The sequence below is a fragment of the Barbus barbus genome, assembly GCF_936440315.1.
Source record: "Barbus barbus genome assembly, chromosome: 31".
Classification (NCBI taxonomy): Eukaryota; Metazoa; Chordata; class Actinopteri; order Cypriniformes; family Cyprinidae; genus Barbus; species Barbus barbus.
The window spans coordinates 2,269,718-2,287,700 of NC_136759.1; the positions used below are offsets into that span (position 1 = coordinate 2,269,718).

The 17,983-nt window shown below is 35.8% G+C and overlaps 1 protein-coding gene across 4 annotated transcripts in view; it reads right to left on the reverse strand.

Moving 5' to 3' along the window:
- LOC306851440 (diacylglycerol kinase delta-like) overlaps positions 1-17,983 on the reverse strand; it is a 36,818-nt gene that overhangs the window by 2,010 nt on the left and 16,825 nt on the right. For 3 of the 4 annotated variants that reach the window (XM_079387667.1, XM_079387669.1, XM_079387670.1), the window contains 24 exons: positions 17,932-17,983; positions 16,820-16,945; positions 16,626-16,728; positions 13,562-13,724; positions 12,912-13,020; positions 11,589-11,728; positions 11,427-11,511; positions 10,252-10,346; positions 10,077-10,176; positions 9,691-9,967; positions 7,762-7,896; positions 6,782-6,910; positions 6,609-6,702; positions 6,413-6,523; positions 3,940-4,036; positions 3,743-3,850; positions 3,543-3,656; positions 2,889-3,023; positions 2,648-2,802; positions 2,107-2,218; positions 1,927-2,019; positions 497-616; positions 308-425; positions 99-229 (listed from right to left, as the gene is read on the reverse strand). The exon at positions 17,932-17,983 is cut by the window's right edge and continues 55 nt beyond it. In XM_079387667.1, coding sequence (XP_079243793.1) covers positions 99-229; positions 308-425; positions 497-616; positions 1,927-2,019; positions 2,107-2,218; positions 2,648-2,802; positions 2,889-3,023; positions 3,543-3,656; positions 3,743-3,850; positions 3,940-4,036; positions 6,413-6,523; positions 6,609-6,702; positions 6,782-6,910; positions 7,762-7,896; positions 9,691-9,967; positions 10,077-10,176; positions 10,252-10,346; positions 11,427-11,511; positions 11,589-11,728; positions 12,912-13,020; positions 13,562-13,724; positions 16,626-16,728; positions 16,820-16,945; positions 17,932-17,983 — 2,902 coding nt within the window. The remainder of the gene's footprint in view (positions 1-98; positions 230-307; positions 426-496; positions 617-1,926; positions 2,020-2,106; positions 2,219-2,647; positions 2,803-2,888; positions 3,024-3,542; positions 3,657-3,742; positions 3,851-3,939; positions 4,037-6,412; positions 6,524-6,608; positions 6,703-6,781; positions 6,911-7,761; positions 7,897-9,690; positions 9,968-10,076; positions 10,177-10,251; positions 10,347-11,426; positions 11,512-11,588; positions 11,729-12,911; positions 13,021-13,561; positions 13,725-16,625; positions 16,729-16,819; positions 16,946-17,931) is intronic. The other variant, XM_079387668.1, reaches the window with a different exon arrangement.

Here is a 17,983-nt window from a genome sequence, read left to right on the forward strand (position 1 = left end):
TAACTTATCTTTATTATTTACACTATTTGTTATTCTTAGACCCCTTGCAGTAATGCATCTATATATGTCCATCTTTCATCGTATTTGAGCGGTAATACCTTCAGGTCTCTCCTCTCCAGCTGAAGCAGCTCCGGTCCTCTGATGTCATGTCTGATGAAGATCTCCTTATACTCGGCCAGGCAGAGCATCTCCAGCCAGACGCCCACTTCATCCACACCCCACGTATTCACTGCTCACACAACACAAACGTGTGTCACACTAATGCACAGTCACTGGACGAGGTCAGAGGTCAAAGGTCAGGTCATACCTGGCATGTTGAGGGCGGCACACGTCTCCTTGTTTTTGTTGTTTTTGTCTTTCTTGAATTTAGGCACGAGGCGGAATTTAGCGCTACGACTGCGCTTGGAGAAATCAGACAGCTGACCCTGCACACAAACACACATTAGACTGGAGTAGAGACACCAGAACCTCCCAAAAACAGCTGGATGTCACGCACCTCGTCGTCGGCCGGGTCGATGAGCTGACTGAGCCAGCTGATGTCTGTGAGTCTGCGTAACTGCTGAGCGACTGAACTCAACGCACCGCTCAGCTGATCTCTCTGAGGAGGATCCAGCTGCTGCAGAGACACAAACACAGAGACAGAGCTGCAGTCAGAGCATGATGGGTCCAAACCACTGAACTCAATCATGTCTCTCAACCATTAACATTACAAACCAGGTCTCTGCTAAAGCACACAGATAGAATTAATACACCATCACATCACATCTGTTAATACTTTTGTCAGCGCTGGTCAGGATGGTCCAATCACATGTGTTTATGATTTCTATTTAAAAATGTGATTTTAACTGGATGCACCTTTTTATTTTCATTAAGGAAGATGACGCCATTCCCTAAACAAACAAAAGTGTAGTAAACTATAGTACTATATATGAAGTACAGTGTTATTTTAATATCATTGATACATTACTGTAGATTTTTTAATATTTTGAATTATATTTTTAATATACATTTTTGTTTTAACTTTAGTTAAATCTTTAGTAATTTTGTTGTGTGTTTTTTGGAATTTTTTATCAGCTTTTTAAAAAAGTATGTCTATAAAGTTATTAAGTTTTAGATATTTTTTAGGACTCAAACTAAACAAGAATGCATTGGCAACTAGCTGGAATAAAGTTGAATATATAAGTCATATTTTATGTACAAGTAATATATTATTTAATAACATATTTCATTTTAAGTCAATGTTTATTTTATTTAAAGTAATGAATTTTTTAAAAACCCTTATTATTTATTTATTTCAAATTATTTTTATTATTTAAATCAAATTTTATGTAAGCATTTATTTTCTTTTTTTTAAGAAACTGGAAGATAAGTGGATGCCACTCGCTTATTTAAAAAAATAAATACAGTACATATTTGAATATTATTGATATATACATCTATATATACTACTAAAGTATTTTTAGTATATTTCATATATTTTCAGTTTTAATTTTAGTTTTAGTTATTTTGTAAAGAGCTTTCATTATTTTTATTCGTTTTTTTATACTTTATTTTTTGACAGGTTTTCTGGTTTAGTACACACAAATAAATGATTTTTATTAGTTTTTATATTACTATTTATTTTTATGTTTTAAATGAACTAATTTTAGAACTTCTTAAATATTTTATTTCAGTTATCTTTTTTGTTTTTCATGTAATACTGATATTTTATTTCAATAACAACAGTGTTTTAGTGTTTCCTAGTCATGCACATGCAAGTTCTACAGTAAATTAATCTATCAACAAGACAGTTGATACAGTTTTAATTGAAAGGCGGGACTTTCTTTCCATCGGCTGATATATTGATTGATTTCTCACATTAATTTTTCTCCCTAATATTATCTCTGATACAGTAAACGCACACATTTCTCTGTATGATTCACTCACCAGGCACATCTTTCCCGCGAGCAGCAGTTCAGTCTCGCTGTGCAGAGCTTTGACGTTACTGACCATCTCCATCACCACGTTACAGGTCAAACCCTACAAACACACACACGACGCATGTCAAGGAGGTCATGAGGAACCAAACCAGAGCCAGAGTTATGTCATAATCATACGCTGACTCACCCCGCTGCTCTTGGAGTTTGCGTACACCAGATCCATGGCTTTAGAGCTGGCGTTGACCGCATGAGCCAATTCCTGCTCGATAGTGTGATGAGACTGTGCCACTTCCCTGATACTAAACACACACACATGCACATTCAATCTATACATGTGGAACATGTAGAAGGCTGCATTTATTTGATTAAAAACACAGTAAAATTGTGAAATATTATTGCAATTTCAAATAGCTGTTTTCTATGTGAATATATATTAAAATGTAATTTATTTCTGTGATGCGCAGCTGTATTTTCAGCATCATTACTCCAGTCTTCAGTGTCACATGATCTTCAGAAATCATCCTAATATACTGATTTACTGCTTAAGAAACATTTCTGATTATTATCAATGTTGAAAACAGTTGTGCTGCACAATATTTTTGTGGAAACTGTGATACATTTTTTTTTTTTTTAGGATACATTGATGAATAGAAAGTTTAAAATAACAGCATTTATTTGAAATTGAAATATTTTGTAACATTATAAATGTCTTTACTGCCATTTTTCACCTGTGTATAAGTGTACCGGCTGCCTGTCCGAACAGGCTGATCTGAGCAGTTTCCTCTTCAGAAACGATCTCCGGCTGCGATGCATGCTGGGAAATCAGCCGTGGAATCTCTCCTCTCTGTTTGTCCTCCCACGACTTCAAAGTGTTCTCGAACGCCTGCAAAACAGCCAAACATGAGCTGCGTTTCACTTATCCGAGAGCCTCCTCTCGAGCTCCCATAATGCCGTGGGTGTGGCACTGACCCGGTCTCTGGTGAGGGTTTGTGTGCGGTTCTTGTGGAGGATCCGGATGTAACCGGGCGGTTGTATCCAGGCCTCCCCGTCTACCTGCACAGGTACACCTTCATCTCCCAGAATAGTGATCTTCACTGTTCGACACTGATGAAGAGACACACACACACACACACACACACACACACGTTTAAATCATTGTGTGTGTTGAACTACTTGAATATATTCTGGAGACAAGTTTGTACCCAGAAATGAGTTAAACCTGACAAAACCTCCTTTGGGTGATGTCTTCATATATACATACAGCAGGTTACAGTATTTATAACTAGTTCTAACAATCAATATTATCATTAATAATGATAATAATCAGAAATGTTTCTTGAGTAAATCAGTATATTAGAATGATTTCTGAAGATCATGTGACACTGAAGACTGGAGTAATGATGCTGAAAATACAGCTTTGTTCACAGACAAATTATATTTTAATATATATTCACACAGAAAACAGTTATTTTAAATTGTCATAATATTAATTTTTGGATCAAATAAATGCAGCCTTGGTGAGCAGAACAGACTTCTTTCAAATACATAAAAACATTGTACTTATTCCAAACCTTTTACTGGTAGTGTAGATAAACGTGTGTGTGTGTGTGTGTGTGTGTGTACCTGTGCGATACGGTGATGCTGTAGATTAATAACTCTAGAAACAGCCATCTGCATGCTGCCGAACACAGCCACCACCTCCAGGATCTTATCGTCAAACGATGGCGCCATGAACGTCTGCGAACAAACACACATTTCCTTACAAACACACACTTCCATATGTCACACACTCAAACAAACAGGAAGTCACTGCACAAACATACATCATCCTCTTTAGTTCCACCCCAGAAGTTCGTTCCTCCAGCGTAACTGGGAATATTCAACACAGCGATTCCCTGCAGACTGGGAAGAGGAATCGGCCTCCCGTCACACTACAAACACACACACACACACTGTTAGGTATGATTAACCTTATAACATGTAAACACACACACACACACACACACACACACAGACTGACCTCCAGCAGAACCCTCTGTTCCAGGTTCTTGTATGTTCTGTGCAGAAGTTCTTTGGTTCCCAGGACTCCATACCACATCATGTTTTTAGTGCGACTCCTAAACAGAGAAAAAAGAAAGAATTACAAGGATGCACTATAATACTAATACTAGCAGTTGTTTGTATTGTCATTTTATATCGATCCATCCATCCATCTATATACACATACAGTGCCCTCCATAAGTATTGGAACAGTAAAGACAAAATTGCTCTGTTGGCTGTGGAGTCAAGACATTTACAAATATGATTAAAAGATGAATATGAGACAAAACTACAGAATGTCACATTTTATTATTGGGTGATTCAACACATAGATGTTTTACCAGCTAAGAAGTTCAGCACTTTTATAGTTCATCCCTCTATCTGATGTGAGCATAAGTATTGGAACAGTTGCCTCACAGGTCTTTCTAAGTGATCAGCAAGTGCCAGCAGCCATATCACCCTGTAGCCCAAGACTGGTTGCCCACTGAAGCTAAGCAGGGTTGAGCTGGTCAGTACCTGGATGGGAGACCCCCTGGGAAAACTAGGTTGCTGCTGGAAGAGGTGTTAGTGAAGCCAGCAGGGGGTGCTCACCCTGTGGTCTGTGTGGGTCCTAACGCCCCGGTATATTGACGGGGACACTATACTGTAAAAAGCACCGTCTTTCAGATGAGACGTTAAACCAAGGTCCTGACTCTCTGTGGTCATTAAAAATCCCAGGATGTCCTTCGAAAAAGAGTAGGGGTGTTACCCCGGCATCCTGGCCAAATTCTGACCTCTGACCATCATGGCCTCCTAATCGTCCCCATACACTGATTGGCTTCATCACTCTGTCTCCTCTCCACCAATAAGCTGGTGTGTGGTGGGCGTTCTGGCGCAATATGACTGCCGTCGCATCATCCAGGTGGATGCTGTACATTGGTGGTGGTTGAGGAGATCCCCATCCCATCACAATGTAAAGCGCTTTGAGTAGCCAGAAAAGTGCTATATAAATGTAACAAATTATTATTATCAGCAGCTGTGTCCTGTTGCATTAATTCTTCAGATATTAAAAGCAGGGAATGTGTCGTATCAGTTATATCCATTACTTCTGTATTCTGAATCTTGCAACTGATGATGACACACACAAACCAGGATGAAGATGAGGGAGCTGACTTTGAGAGAAAAGCAAGCAATTTGGATGCTAAAAGAAAAGAGGAAGTCATTTAGAGCTCCAGCAAAAACAAAGGGCATGGAGAAATCAAGAGTTTGGAAACCACCAGCAACCAACAACGACCTGATCGGCTGAGAAAACAACAGTAGTTGATGACAGACAAATCATAAAAGCTGTGAAAATGAACCCTAAAAGACGTGTCTGTAAAATCACCAACAACTTCCAGAAAGCTGGGGTGATGCTCTGACAATCTACTGTCCTCAGGAGACTTTGACACAGAATTACAGATGCTACACAGCAAGATGCAAACCTCTGACCAGCACCAAAAATAGAAAGGCAAGAGTAGAGTTTGCAAAAAAGCACAAAGGTGAGCCAGAAGAGTTTTGGAACTGTGTTTATGGACCGATGAGACGTGATGGGAAAGCAATAATGTGGAGGAAAAAAGGGAACTGTAAATGATTCCAAGCATACAGCCTCATCTGTAAAGCATGGTGGAGGTGGTGTCATGGCATGGGCATGCATGGCTGTCTCTGGAACAGGCCCTCTCAACTTTACTGATGACTTAATGTATGATGACAGTAGCAGAATGAATTTGGAAGGGTACAAAACCATCTCGTCTACCAATATTCAAGAAAATGCCTCCAGATTCATTGGGAAGTGCTTCATATTGCATCAGGACAATGACCCAAAACACCCTGCCAGTTCAGTCAAGGAATTTATAAGGGCAAAGAAATGGAAAGTCTTAGATTGCCCAAGTCAATCTCCAGATTTAAATCTGATTGAACATGAATTTCACCAGCTGAAGAGGAGAGTAAAGGCAGAAACTCCCCAAAACAAGCAACAATTGGGATTGGCTTCATTAAAGGCTGGGAAAAGTATTTCAAAGGATGAGAGCAAGAGTCTGGTGATGTCTATGGGTCACAGACTCACTGTGATTGTGTGCAAGGGATCTGCAACTAAATAATAGTTTTTAATCTTTTATATCTGTATTATGGTCAACTGTTCAACTTGCAGCAAATGTGACCCTGGCTTATTTATTAAGCTTTCAGATGATGTGTAAATCTCAATTTCAAAAAATTTACCCTTATGACTGGTTTTATGACAAAATCAGCATATTAGAATGATTTCTGAAGGATCATGTGACACTGAAGACTGGAGTAATCTCAGGAATCAATCACATTTGAACAGATACTCACATAGAAAGCAGTTATTTGAAATAGTTAAATTTCATAATTTCCCAGTTTTTCCTGCATTTTTCATCAAATAAATGCAGCAGAAGAGAGTCTGCGATGTGTTTATGTACCTGCATTTCTCTGGATGCTCGTCACGTTTGTTGTTGAAGTCCAGAGAGATTTTGGCATCCAGACCGATTCCGAAATAATTATTCATCACACATTTCTCCGTGTACAGATCCCTGAAACACAGAGAGGCACTTTCCCATCAGCCTTTGCCCTAAATCTGATCAGCTGACGTAATAAGAGAAAGAAACGTTGACTCACAGGTTCTCCGGATCACAGGTGAACGGATCAGCGCTGACCAGCAGCCTGGTGATCACCGAACCGCTAAAAGACCCAGACACACCTGCTCTGAGACCTGCACACACAAACACACAACATCAGCTTCTGAACAACAGCCAAACCTCCACCGCTTCCATACAGACTGACGCTCTTACTTGGGTACAGGATCTTAGTGTTCAGCATGGGCATGTTCTCTCGACTTCCTGTCTGAGCAGGAAGTGAGGCGGAGCTGCCTATGGACAGGCTTCCTTTACTGATGAGCTTCTCACATGGAGTCTTAGATGCTGAGACAGAGGGAGAAAATGAGTAAAGGAGTGCCGCTGTATTTGACTAACGAGTCTTTGTAACGAGTAGAGCTTAGTTTTGAACAGCAGATGGCGCTGCATGCTTCAGAAACAGCCGTATTCTGCTTGTTTACAAATCCTTACACACACTTCAACCTAAAATAATCATTAATTTCAATAATTTAGTAGTTAATTTTTAATAACACAGCAGTGTTAATTACGTTATTGAAGACGATGACGAAAAATGTTCGTCGACGAGCTTTTTTCCCATGACTAAGACGACAATAAGGTCAATAAACGATAACTATGACTATATCAACATGCAATTTCCTTGACAAAATAAGACAAGACTAAAAAAAAAAACTAGGACTAGGCTTTAGTTAAATTAAGATATTGAAGCAACTTTTACAAAAATGCCTCAGAAGAAAACATTAAGGTGTGCATCTTGACACAGAACAATGACACTGACATATTTTAAGATGTCAGAGCAAGATATTTTCAGCTCAAACATGCATTTTAGTCTGGGATTATCTTAAACCTTGTCTGTGAAACCGGGGGTATGTCATTCTGAGCCGAGGTGAAATTACAGATTCAGGCATACAGCAAAAACTACAATATTCATTATTTTTGCATTATTGTAAGGGGTAGGTTTAGGGTAGGTGTAGACGTGAATAAAACACAATCTACTTGGTAGAAAATTCAATTTATTGTTAGTTTCCGGTTTTTCCTGTATCGTTTCTAGCCACAATGAGCATTTGAGTGTGCAGATAAAAACTAGATTAGAGCGCCATCTGCTGTTAAAATCTAAGCTCAGGATTTATCATGGCAGCCCTAGTAACGAGTCGTCTCACCTCGTCTGCTGGCTCGCACTCGGCTGCTGTATGACGACTGCAGAGATAATGTTTCTGAACCATCGTCCTCCTCTTCTTCCTCCACCGGTAGTGAAGGCAAACCCTCCTCCGTCTGAGCGTTCTGTTCATCCACCGCTGAAACACCAGATCATAAACATGTTAATTATAATGTGAAGTAGGGCAGGTCGACAATAATTATCACTCTTTATATTGTTGATATCAATTCATCAATCCCAAGATTTGACAAAACAAAACTTTCCATGCAATAATTAAATATATTATATATTTAATATATAGGCACACACACACATATACAGGTCCTTCTCAAAAAATTAGCATATTGTGATAAAGTTCATTATTTTCTGTAATGTACTGATAAACATTAGACTTTCATATATTTTAGATTCATTACAACACAACTGAAGTAGTTCAAGCCTTTTATTGTTTTAATATTGATGATTTTGGCATACAGCTCATGAAAACCCAAAATTCCTATCTCAAAAAATTAGCATATCATGAAAAGGTTCTCTAAACGAGCTATTAACCTAATCATCTGAATCAACTAATTAACTCTAAACACCTGCAAAAGATTCCTGAGGCTTTTAAAAACTCCCAGCATGGTTCATTACTCAAAACCGCAATCATGGGTAAGACTGCCGACCTGACTGCTGTCCAGAAGGCCATCATTGACACCCTCAAGCAAGAGGGTAAGACACAGAAAGACATTTCTGAACGAATAGGCTGTTCCCAGAGTGCTGTATCAAGGCACCTCAGTGGGAAGTCTGTGGGAAGGAAAAAGTGTGGCAGAAAACGCAGCACAATGAGAAGAGGTGACCGGACCCTGAGGAAGATTGTGGAGAAGGACCGATTCCAGACCTTGGGGGACCTGCGGAAGCAGTGGACTGAGTCTGGAGTAGAAACATCCAGAGCCACCGTGTACAGGCGTGTGCAGGAAATGGGCTACAGGTGCCGCATTCCCCAGGTCAAGCCACTTTTGAACCAGAAACAGCGGCAGAAGCGCCTGACCTGGGCTACAGAGAAGCAGCACTGGACTGTTGCTCAGTGGTCCAAAGTACTTTTTTCGGATGAAAGCAAATTTTGCATGTCATTCGGAAATCAAGGTGCCAGAGTCTGGAGGAAGACTGGGGAGAGGGAAATGCCAAAATGCCTGAAGTCCAGTGTCAAGTACCCACAGTCAGTGATGCTGGTGTTGGTCCACTGTGTTTTATCAAGGGCAGGGTCAATGCAGCTAGCTATCAGGAGATTTTGGAGCACTTCATGCTTCCATCTGCTGAAAAGCTTTATGGAGATGAAGATTTCATTTTTCAGCACGACCTGGCACCTGCTCACAGTGCCAAAACCACTGGTAAATGGTTTACTGACCATGGTATTACTGTGCTCAATTGGCCTGCCAACTCTCCTGACCTGAACCCCATAGAGAATCTGTGGGATATTATGAAGAGAAAGTTGAGAGACGCAAGACCCAACACTCTGGATGAGCTTAAGGCCGCTATCGAAGCATCCTGGGCCTCCATAACACCTCAGCAGTGCCACAGGCTGATTGCCTCCATGCCACGCCGCATTGAAGCAGTCATTTCTGCAAAAGGATTCCCGACCAAGTATTGAGTGCATAAATGAACATAATGGCCATTCTTTTATTGGTCGGATGAAATATGCTAATTTTTTGAGATAGGAATTTTGGGTTTTCATGAGCTGTATGCCAAAATCATCAATATTAAAACAATAAAAGGCTTGAACTACTTCAGTTGTGTTGTAATGAATCTAAAATATATGAAAGTCTAATGTTTATCAGTACATTACAGAAAATAATTAACTTTATCACAATATGCTAATTTTTTGAGAAGGACCTGTATATAGTTTATATATTCATTGAATTTTTAAATGTTATTTCCAGCAAAAATTCGCTACCTTTCTCAGTGTGCTCTATGATTTGTCTGATGGCTTTCTTCAGGCTGTTGGCTCGAAGCATCAGCTGTTCTCGAGGTTTGAAGATAGCGGCAGGCGGTCGAGGCGAACAAGGGGCTGTGACTGTGGGCGGGGCAGTGGGCGGAGCCAGAACTACACCCTCCCCATCCACCTGCTCCTCGGCGATGGTGGGCGGCGGCGCAGACATCACACTGCTGGCCTGGGCTTCCTCGCTAAGCGTTTTCAACAACGAGTCCAACTTTTCTTTCAGCACACCACACTGCACACAAAACATCCCGAGTCATCCATCAGCCAATCACAGAACATTCTAGGTCTTCCAACAGCCAATCACAAAACAGTGAGTTATCCAATAGCCAATCACAGCTGACCTTTTTAGCCATGGCCTCTGATTCTTCTGAGTTTTCTGTGTTTTTTTCGTAAGCACGACCGATTTTCGCAACAAAGTCTTTCACCGTCTCACACAGGACTCTGAAAAACACACTTTTAGATAAACCACCAGCAAGAATACACATGAACAGGAATGCTCACATATACAGTACATACTTGGCAGATGAAATGACCACCGAGTGCTGGTCGGACGTCAAGATTTTGGAGAGATGAGCAGCAACTGAGTCCTCATAGGTCAGAATGTGCTGCACCTGAAACAAGACAGCCAATCAGAAGAGAGGAAACACAGAACAGCCAATCAGAGCAGAGGAAACACAGAACAGCCAATCAGAGCAGAGTAAACAGAACAGCAGCAGTTATTTTGATATACTATTTAATACACTGATTATTTAATAAATAAAGGGTGGAGAAAGGTTATGAAAAACTAAATTACAACTGTTTATGATGCAAGAAACCTTGACTAACAGTAACATTGAGAAAAAAAATGTTAATAAAATCTCCAAAATTGCTGTGCTTGTTTGTAGGGCAGCAGTTCGTCCCAAATTTTGTAATTATATATCAATAAGGCTATAACATTAATTATCAATATTTTTATTATGACGATGATGATGATTATTATTATTATAACTAAATAAAATATATTTCTATTATAATGTCAATGTAAAAATCAAATTTTAATTGAATTGCATTAATTTTATACAACTGTTATAAATTATAATTAATTATAAATAAAATAAAATAGCTCCAGATTTGCAGTGCTTGTGTCTAGGGCAGCAAATTGCCCCAAAATATTGTGATTATATATAAATACGACTTATATACTTTTATTTTAATTATTGTTACTAAATAAAATATTACTATTGTAATATTTCACTGTAAAACAAAAAACATTAATACATTTATTGTAAAGTACAACTGTGAAATTAAAATATTTAATTATACAATAATATTCATGGCAGTCTTAACTTCTTAATTTTCAAACATCAAACCATCAAGCTTTTATTTAGTAAAAGATCACAGAGCTGCATTTCACTTTGGAACACATTTAATTAATTAAATTGCAGACTTTGAGATTTGATAACTGCACAAATGCATTCTGTTTTATTTTGATTAATCATGCAGCCATATTTTAAAGTATACAGTATATATTTGTATACTATTATAGAATATATTAATATTTTGAATTAGCTTTTATTGTTATATTTACATTTTAGTATTTTTGTAATGTGCTTTTAACTTGTGTATTAGCTTTTTCTATTATATGCAATAAAGAAAATGTCCAAATGAAGGCCATTTATGCACACAGCAGCATTATTCATCATCACTGTTACCTCTGAGTCCTCACTACAGTCCTCTGTTACCGTGGAGCTGGAGTGTTGCCGTGGTAACTTGGTCTCATATACCATAATACTCCATCTAAGAGAAACAAAAGTGCTTAAATGTTTGCGAAGGAGAGAAACAGACTGTGAGAACGACTTCAAACACACACGGACCTGTCCAGCATCTTAGTACTGGCTCTCTCGAGTTTCTCCAGTATCTGCGGTAACTGAGTGTCGTCGTCACACGCCGAGCCCCACCCCAAAACTCTGGCCAGGTCATTTCCTGTTCCCAGAGGAAGTACGCCGAGCTGGCACTGCAGAGCCAACACACAAACACACACACATCAACACTCCTCTGGACATAAACCTGGAACTCATACAGTAGAGCTTGGATGAGGACGGGTTTGATTCCCAGGGAGTTCATGAACTGAGAAAACGTACAACTTTAAATGCAAGTCACTTCGGATAAAAGCATTTCCTAAATGCTCAAATGTTCATGTAAACAATATCTAAATAAACACGGAGCTGATTTTCAGCCATGCACAAACGATCCACCACCAGACGGCAGATTAAGCAAAGAAACTGTGTCTGAAACTCTAGTGTCTCCTATATATTAATGCCATATTTGGGGCACTATGAAATCCATTTGATTTTTTCCCAAATAATATTTTTCAGTTGTAATTTTATTAATTGATTTTTGTAGTAGTAGTAGTACATTTTTATTGAATGCCATGTCAGAATCTTAGGATATTTTCATGCCAAAAACAATAAAAAAAAAATTACAAGTATAACAAATACTATAAAAACCAGCAAACAAAAACACAAGTTACATTACACAGCATTTTTTAATTTATTTTATTATTAATAATAATAATAATAATAATAATAAATACTACTACATTTATTATTATTATTATTATATTTAAAATTTGTAATTTGTTTTGTATTTTAATTTTGTTAAAAAAAAATTTTTTATCTGTTTAATGGTTTATTTAAATTTTAACAATAAAAACATCTAAATTATTGAATTGATACAAATTTAACAATTTATTTCAATTTTTACAATAATAGGGCTCAATTGAATGTTTAATTTGTTCCAGAAATTCTGTCTTGTCTGTTTTAATTTGTCTGGATTTATTGGTTAATAATGCATAATAATACAATTTATTTAGTAAAAAATGTTACAAATCAAATGTAGGCTTAAATATTTAATTTAATGAATCTTTTCAAATTTTAATCAAATGATAATTTAACAATTCCTTTTGTTTTTGGCAAAAAGGTGCTGCACAACATAAGTTTCCTGTTAAAATTAAATATGGAAGAAAAATAGAGTGATATTCCTTAAAAATAAAGTTTTCATAATTTTATTATTATTTGAGAAGTACATTCTACAGTACAATAGTAAGATACATTCAAATTAACTTGACAGGTTGCAGTGAAGGCCTTTAATGATAAAAACCCTTTTGATTATACATCTGTTTCTGTAATGAATTGTACCTGTTTGTGTAAAGTCAGCGCGTCTATCTCTGATAAAACCCATCCGACGCTGCCGTCTCCTCCACACACCAGAATACGAAACGTGTCGAACTTCTGAAACAGACGCAAGCTGCGACAGACACACAAACACATATGAATCACAGAAAGACTGATTCCCACTGTCTGAGTGGATGCTTACGATCCGGATATGTGTCCCTGGAGCACAAAACCAGTCATGAGTAACACAGGTATATTTGTAGCAATAACCAACAATACATTGTATGGGTCAAAATTATACATTTCTCTTTTATGCCAAAAATCATTAGGATATTAAGATCATGTTCCATGAAGATATTTTGTACATTTCCTAGTGTAAATATATCAAAACTTAATTTCTGATTAGTAATATGCATTGCTAAGAACTTCATTTGAACAACTTTAAAGGAGATTTTCTCAATATTTAGATTTTTTTGCTCCCTCAGATTCCAGATTTTCAAATAGTTGTATCTCAAACAAATATTGTCCGATCATAACAAACCATACATCAATGGAAATATTATTTATCAGCTTTTAGATGAGGTATACATCTGAATTTGTTTAAAAACGGACCCTTATGACTGGTTTTGTGGTCCAGGGTCACATGTGTGAACAGGTAAAGGTGAGTGTTTTACCCCAGATGTGGCCCTCCGTTCATCAGATCGAACACTTGTGCAGGATTCAACAGCTGCTTGAAGCGCCGCAGAAACTTCACGCCCTGATTATCTCCACTTTTACTGTTCACAAACACCAACAACGGGCTCGTGCAGGTCGGAGGACACGTCGCCTTCCAGAACCCTACAAACACACACATTTACTTTTTACACAGCTATTTTAGTATTACTGATATGGTAACACTTAACAATAAGGTTGCATGTGTTGAATTTTGTTATTAATGGATTTATTATTTTTATTGTAAAATGTTACCATTTACATAGAATTATAGTATTTTTTAAATGTCATATACATTTATATAAGTGAAAGTTGAAAATGTTGCCATGGCAACTATATGAAATAAGTTTTTCATCTAATATTTATATTTTACTTTATTCCAGCTTAACTAATCATTTAATTTTTTTAATACATTATTACAATCAAAAGTGGTATCTGTTAATAATTTATTGCCCCTGAGCTAACAATTTTTTTTTTAAATCAGGGACAATGCACATTAATAATACATACAATATGTAAAATGCACCAGATTTAGCCAACACTGGCTAATTTTCATCCGTAGTCCCTTTTGGCAGGTTGGTGTTAAGGACAGGAAGAAAATATAGACAAAAAATATGAAAACACCAAATTAAGAACAAGAAGAAAATATGAGAGCAGAAGAAAAAAAATAAACTAAGAATATTGAAACAAAATTACAGACTCCCATATCCATAAATCACTAGAAATTATCACAATTTTGATGGGTCAATAACCATATTTTCAGCTGTCCTGTTATATGTTTTAATTCTTTCAGCTCTACTGGGAGTCTATTCCACTCATGTGTTCCTCTAAAAGCAGTTTAGGTAGTTCTTCTTAATGGCACATTACCATCATCACTAATACCGGCACGTGTATATCGTCCTGTTATCTGATGTATGCAATCCTTAAAAACAGGTGGAGCAAAACAGTTTAAGATCTTAAAAATAAGTACCAAATCAGCTAATTGAATCAAATGTTCCCAACTCAAAATATGCTACAATGGTGAAAACTGTATGGTTTTTTATCCAAGACCTTAAGAGTTTGTTTATAAATACTTTCTGGTTTAAGAAAAGACCTACATGTTTGAGTCCAGGTAGTCATGCAATATGTGATATGAGGAAAAACCATTGAATTCATGAATAGAACTGCTATTTCTAATAAATCTGAAATTCGCTAAATTAAATTTCGCTATATTTACCACTTTCTTCACCTTTTTTTTTTTTTTAAAGAAAGTTGAGAATCCAGTAATAATCCTAAATATTTAAATTAATGTACTACCTCAAGTTTTTGTTCCTGGACAAATACATCTGCTTTCACATCATAATCTGGCCTTCTAGTAAAAAAGCTACAATTTTTCGGACATTAAGATGTAAACGAGAATTGATAAGCCATTGTGCAACTTGATTCATGGTGTCAGTTAATTTCTGTGCAGCCTTTTTGTATGTTCATACAACACAACATCATCATCCGCACACATGACAAATAACATCTGGAGGACATACATTTGGTAAATCATTTACATACATACAAAACAATAATGGGCCTAAAACAGAACCTTGTGGAACTCCAATATTATACTCCAAGTAATCTGATGTCGCATTTATAAACAGTACACTTTTTTTATATTTTCTAAGTAAGATTTAAACCACATTATGGCCTCAGTTGAAAAATTTAAATTTAATCTCATGATTTACAGTTTAAAAAGCTTTCTTAAAATCCAGGAATACTACAACCTCCTTTATTCATCAAAGATTTAATATTTTACAACATAAAACAATTAGCCGTTTCTGTAGAATATTTTTATCTAAAACCGAATAGCATAGGGTGAAGGGAAAAGACCCTATTATCAATGTGATTATTTGCTCCGCTACCCATTTTTCAGCAACTTTCGACATTACAGGGAGAATACGTATTGGTCTATAATTACTCATTTCTGTATAGCTACCAGATTTATGAACAGGAGTAATTATAAAAAATTTCCATGCAGAGGGAAAAATTCCTTGTGTTATCGATAAATTGAACTAACAGTTGAGTTGTATTTTTATTAACTAATGTTAACAAAGATTAATAAATAATGTAACATAACTAATTGGACTTTACTGTAAAATATTTTATTTTATTATTTATAAATTTGTTTGAATTTTTATTTTTATATTTTTAGCTTTTATTTTATTTTCAGTAATTTTAGTCATTTTTATGTGTTTTTCCCATTTTTGTTAGTTTTGGTTTTAGGACTTTATTACAAAGTCTTGTCATTTACTAGCATTACAGTATTTTATATTTTCATCTCACTTTTTTAAAGCAATTTTAGTCATATTTTATGTGCTTTTATCATTATTATTATTTTTGGATTTGGGACTTTATGTAAAGTGTTTCCAGTTACATAGTAGTATTATAATATTTATTAATATTGTAAATGCGTTTTTATTTTTAAATTTTCAGCTAGCATTTTAATTTTAGTAAAATTTCATTTTTGATTTCATTATGTGCTTTTATCATTTATTATTTTATATTTAGCTTTAATTTCTTTTAATTCAGTTTAAGTTTTAGTATTTTTAGTACTTCAACAAACAAAAACTGAAAATTAACGTTTTTTGTTAAGACCAAGTTTTTTACCAAATATTTATATTCTATTTTATTCCAGCTTTATGACAATTAACAAACGTGACTTTTACTAATTTTAGTTTTAGTTAACAATATTCTAAGTATTTTGCTTTTGATTAAAGCCTCACAGCATTTGCATTAAAATATTAGTTTTATGTTTGGTGTGCTGAATATCAACACTGAATCACTTTGAATCTTCAGTCTAAAGCATCTGCGTACTTCAGTTCTCAACTATTTCTGACATAATGCCATAATTGGTCATTTCTCAGAGGTGATTTGGATGAGTTATTTGTGACATAGAGCTCTGATAGGATATTTCCATGAGATGGCTCTTTCTGATTGGTCGTCTCTGGGAAAGTGTTCTGATTGGTTGTTTTTGAGGGACTGTTCTGATTGGACGCTCACCGTCTGAGTCGATGCTGTTGAGGCCGGTGGGTGGAATCACTGAGACTTTACACTGACCCAGTGGGCACTTCGGAGAGAGCTGGTCTTTACACCCAGCATGCACCTGGAGAACATTATGGTATTTTATTAAATGTGTGGCCTAATATTAATAAAACATCAGAAATGTCAGAAAGAGGGAAGTTTCACACACTCACCATGGCTTTGCACCATAAACAGCGCCAGTCCTGCAGTCTCAGGACGCTGCCGCAGGTTTTATCGCACACGGTGCATTTGGCGCTGACGGGCAGATTTCCCTCCAGCCACTGATGAGGCATCGAGATCTAGAGATTACAAAGCCGTTAATTACAGGATGAGTAATCAGTTCAGATGTTAACTGAGATTCTCACACAATAAGGAACCTCATAAGTTGCTGATTTGCTTGCATGCATCACACATGCATTGCTAAACTAACAGCTCAGTACTCATAATAGGCATACAAATACAAAGCATTTTAATTAAACTATTTGAAGTATAATTTAGTACTAAATGAAGTCAGTAATGCTGTTGAAATGCATGCAACACTGTCTTTTTGGCTTAAAAATAGTCTAACTTTTGGTTTTGGAACAAATCATGGTTATTATCAATAACTAAAACTATATTTAAATATTATAAAATAAAACATTAGAAATTAGAAACATTGCTGAAATAAAACAATTTCAAGTATGAAATTACTAAGTGGAAATAAACAAACTAAATCTAAAATAAAAATAGAAAATTAAACCTCAATAGTAATTAAATAATAAATAATAATATAAAAAAAAAATTACTACAAAAAACTAAATATAAAGTATAAGATATATTAATAAAATATGTTAAATAAAACTGAAATAATTTAAGTTGAAGCATTGTGTGGAATGACTGGAAATTAATCAAATCTAAAGCTAAAACTGAAATAAAAATAAAAATAAATTAAACCTAAATGATTAAAATAATAATAATAACTAAAATGAAAACTATTAAATACATTTTTGTTAATATATATATATAAAGCTGAAATAAAATAAAATAAAATATTAGATTGAAAACTAAACAAAAATTATTGCCTTGTCTTTAAGAACTAAAATGACTAACTGAAAACAAATAAAAATTAATTAAATTGTGTGTGTGTGTATATATATATATATATATATATATATATATATATATATATATATATATATATATATATATATATAAAATCAAAATACTAACAAAACTATAAAAGTATGTAAATAGTTCTAAAACACTGGAACAGAGCTGGATTAGTTTTTGCATGAATAGCACTCACTCCATCCTCATCCTCCAGTATGTCTTTGCCGATAGAGGCCAGTGTCGTCCAT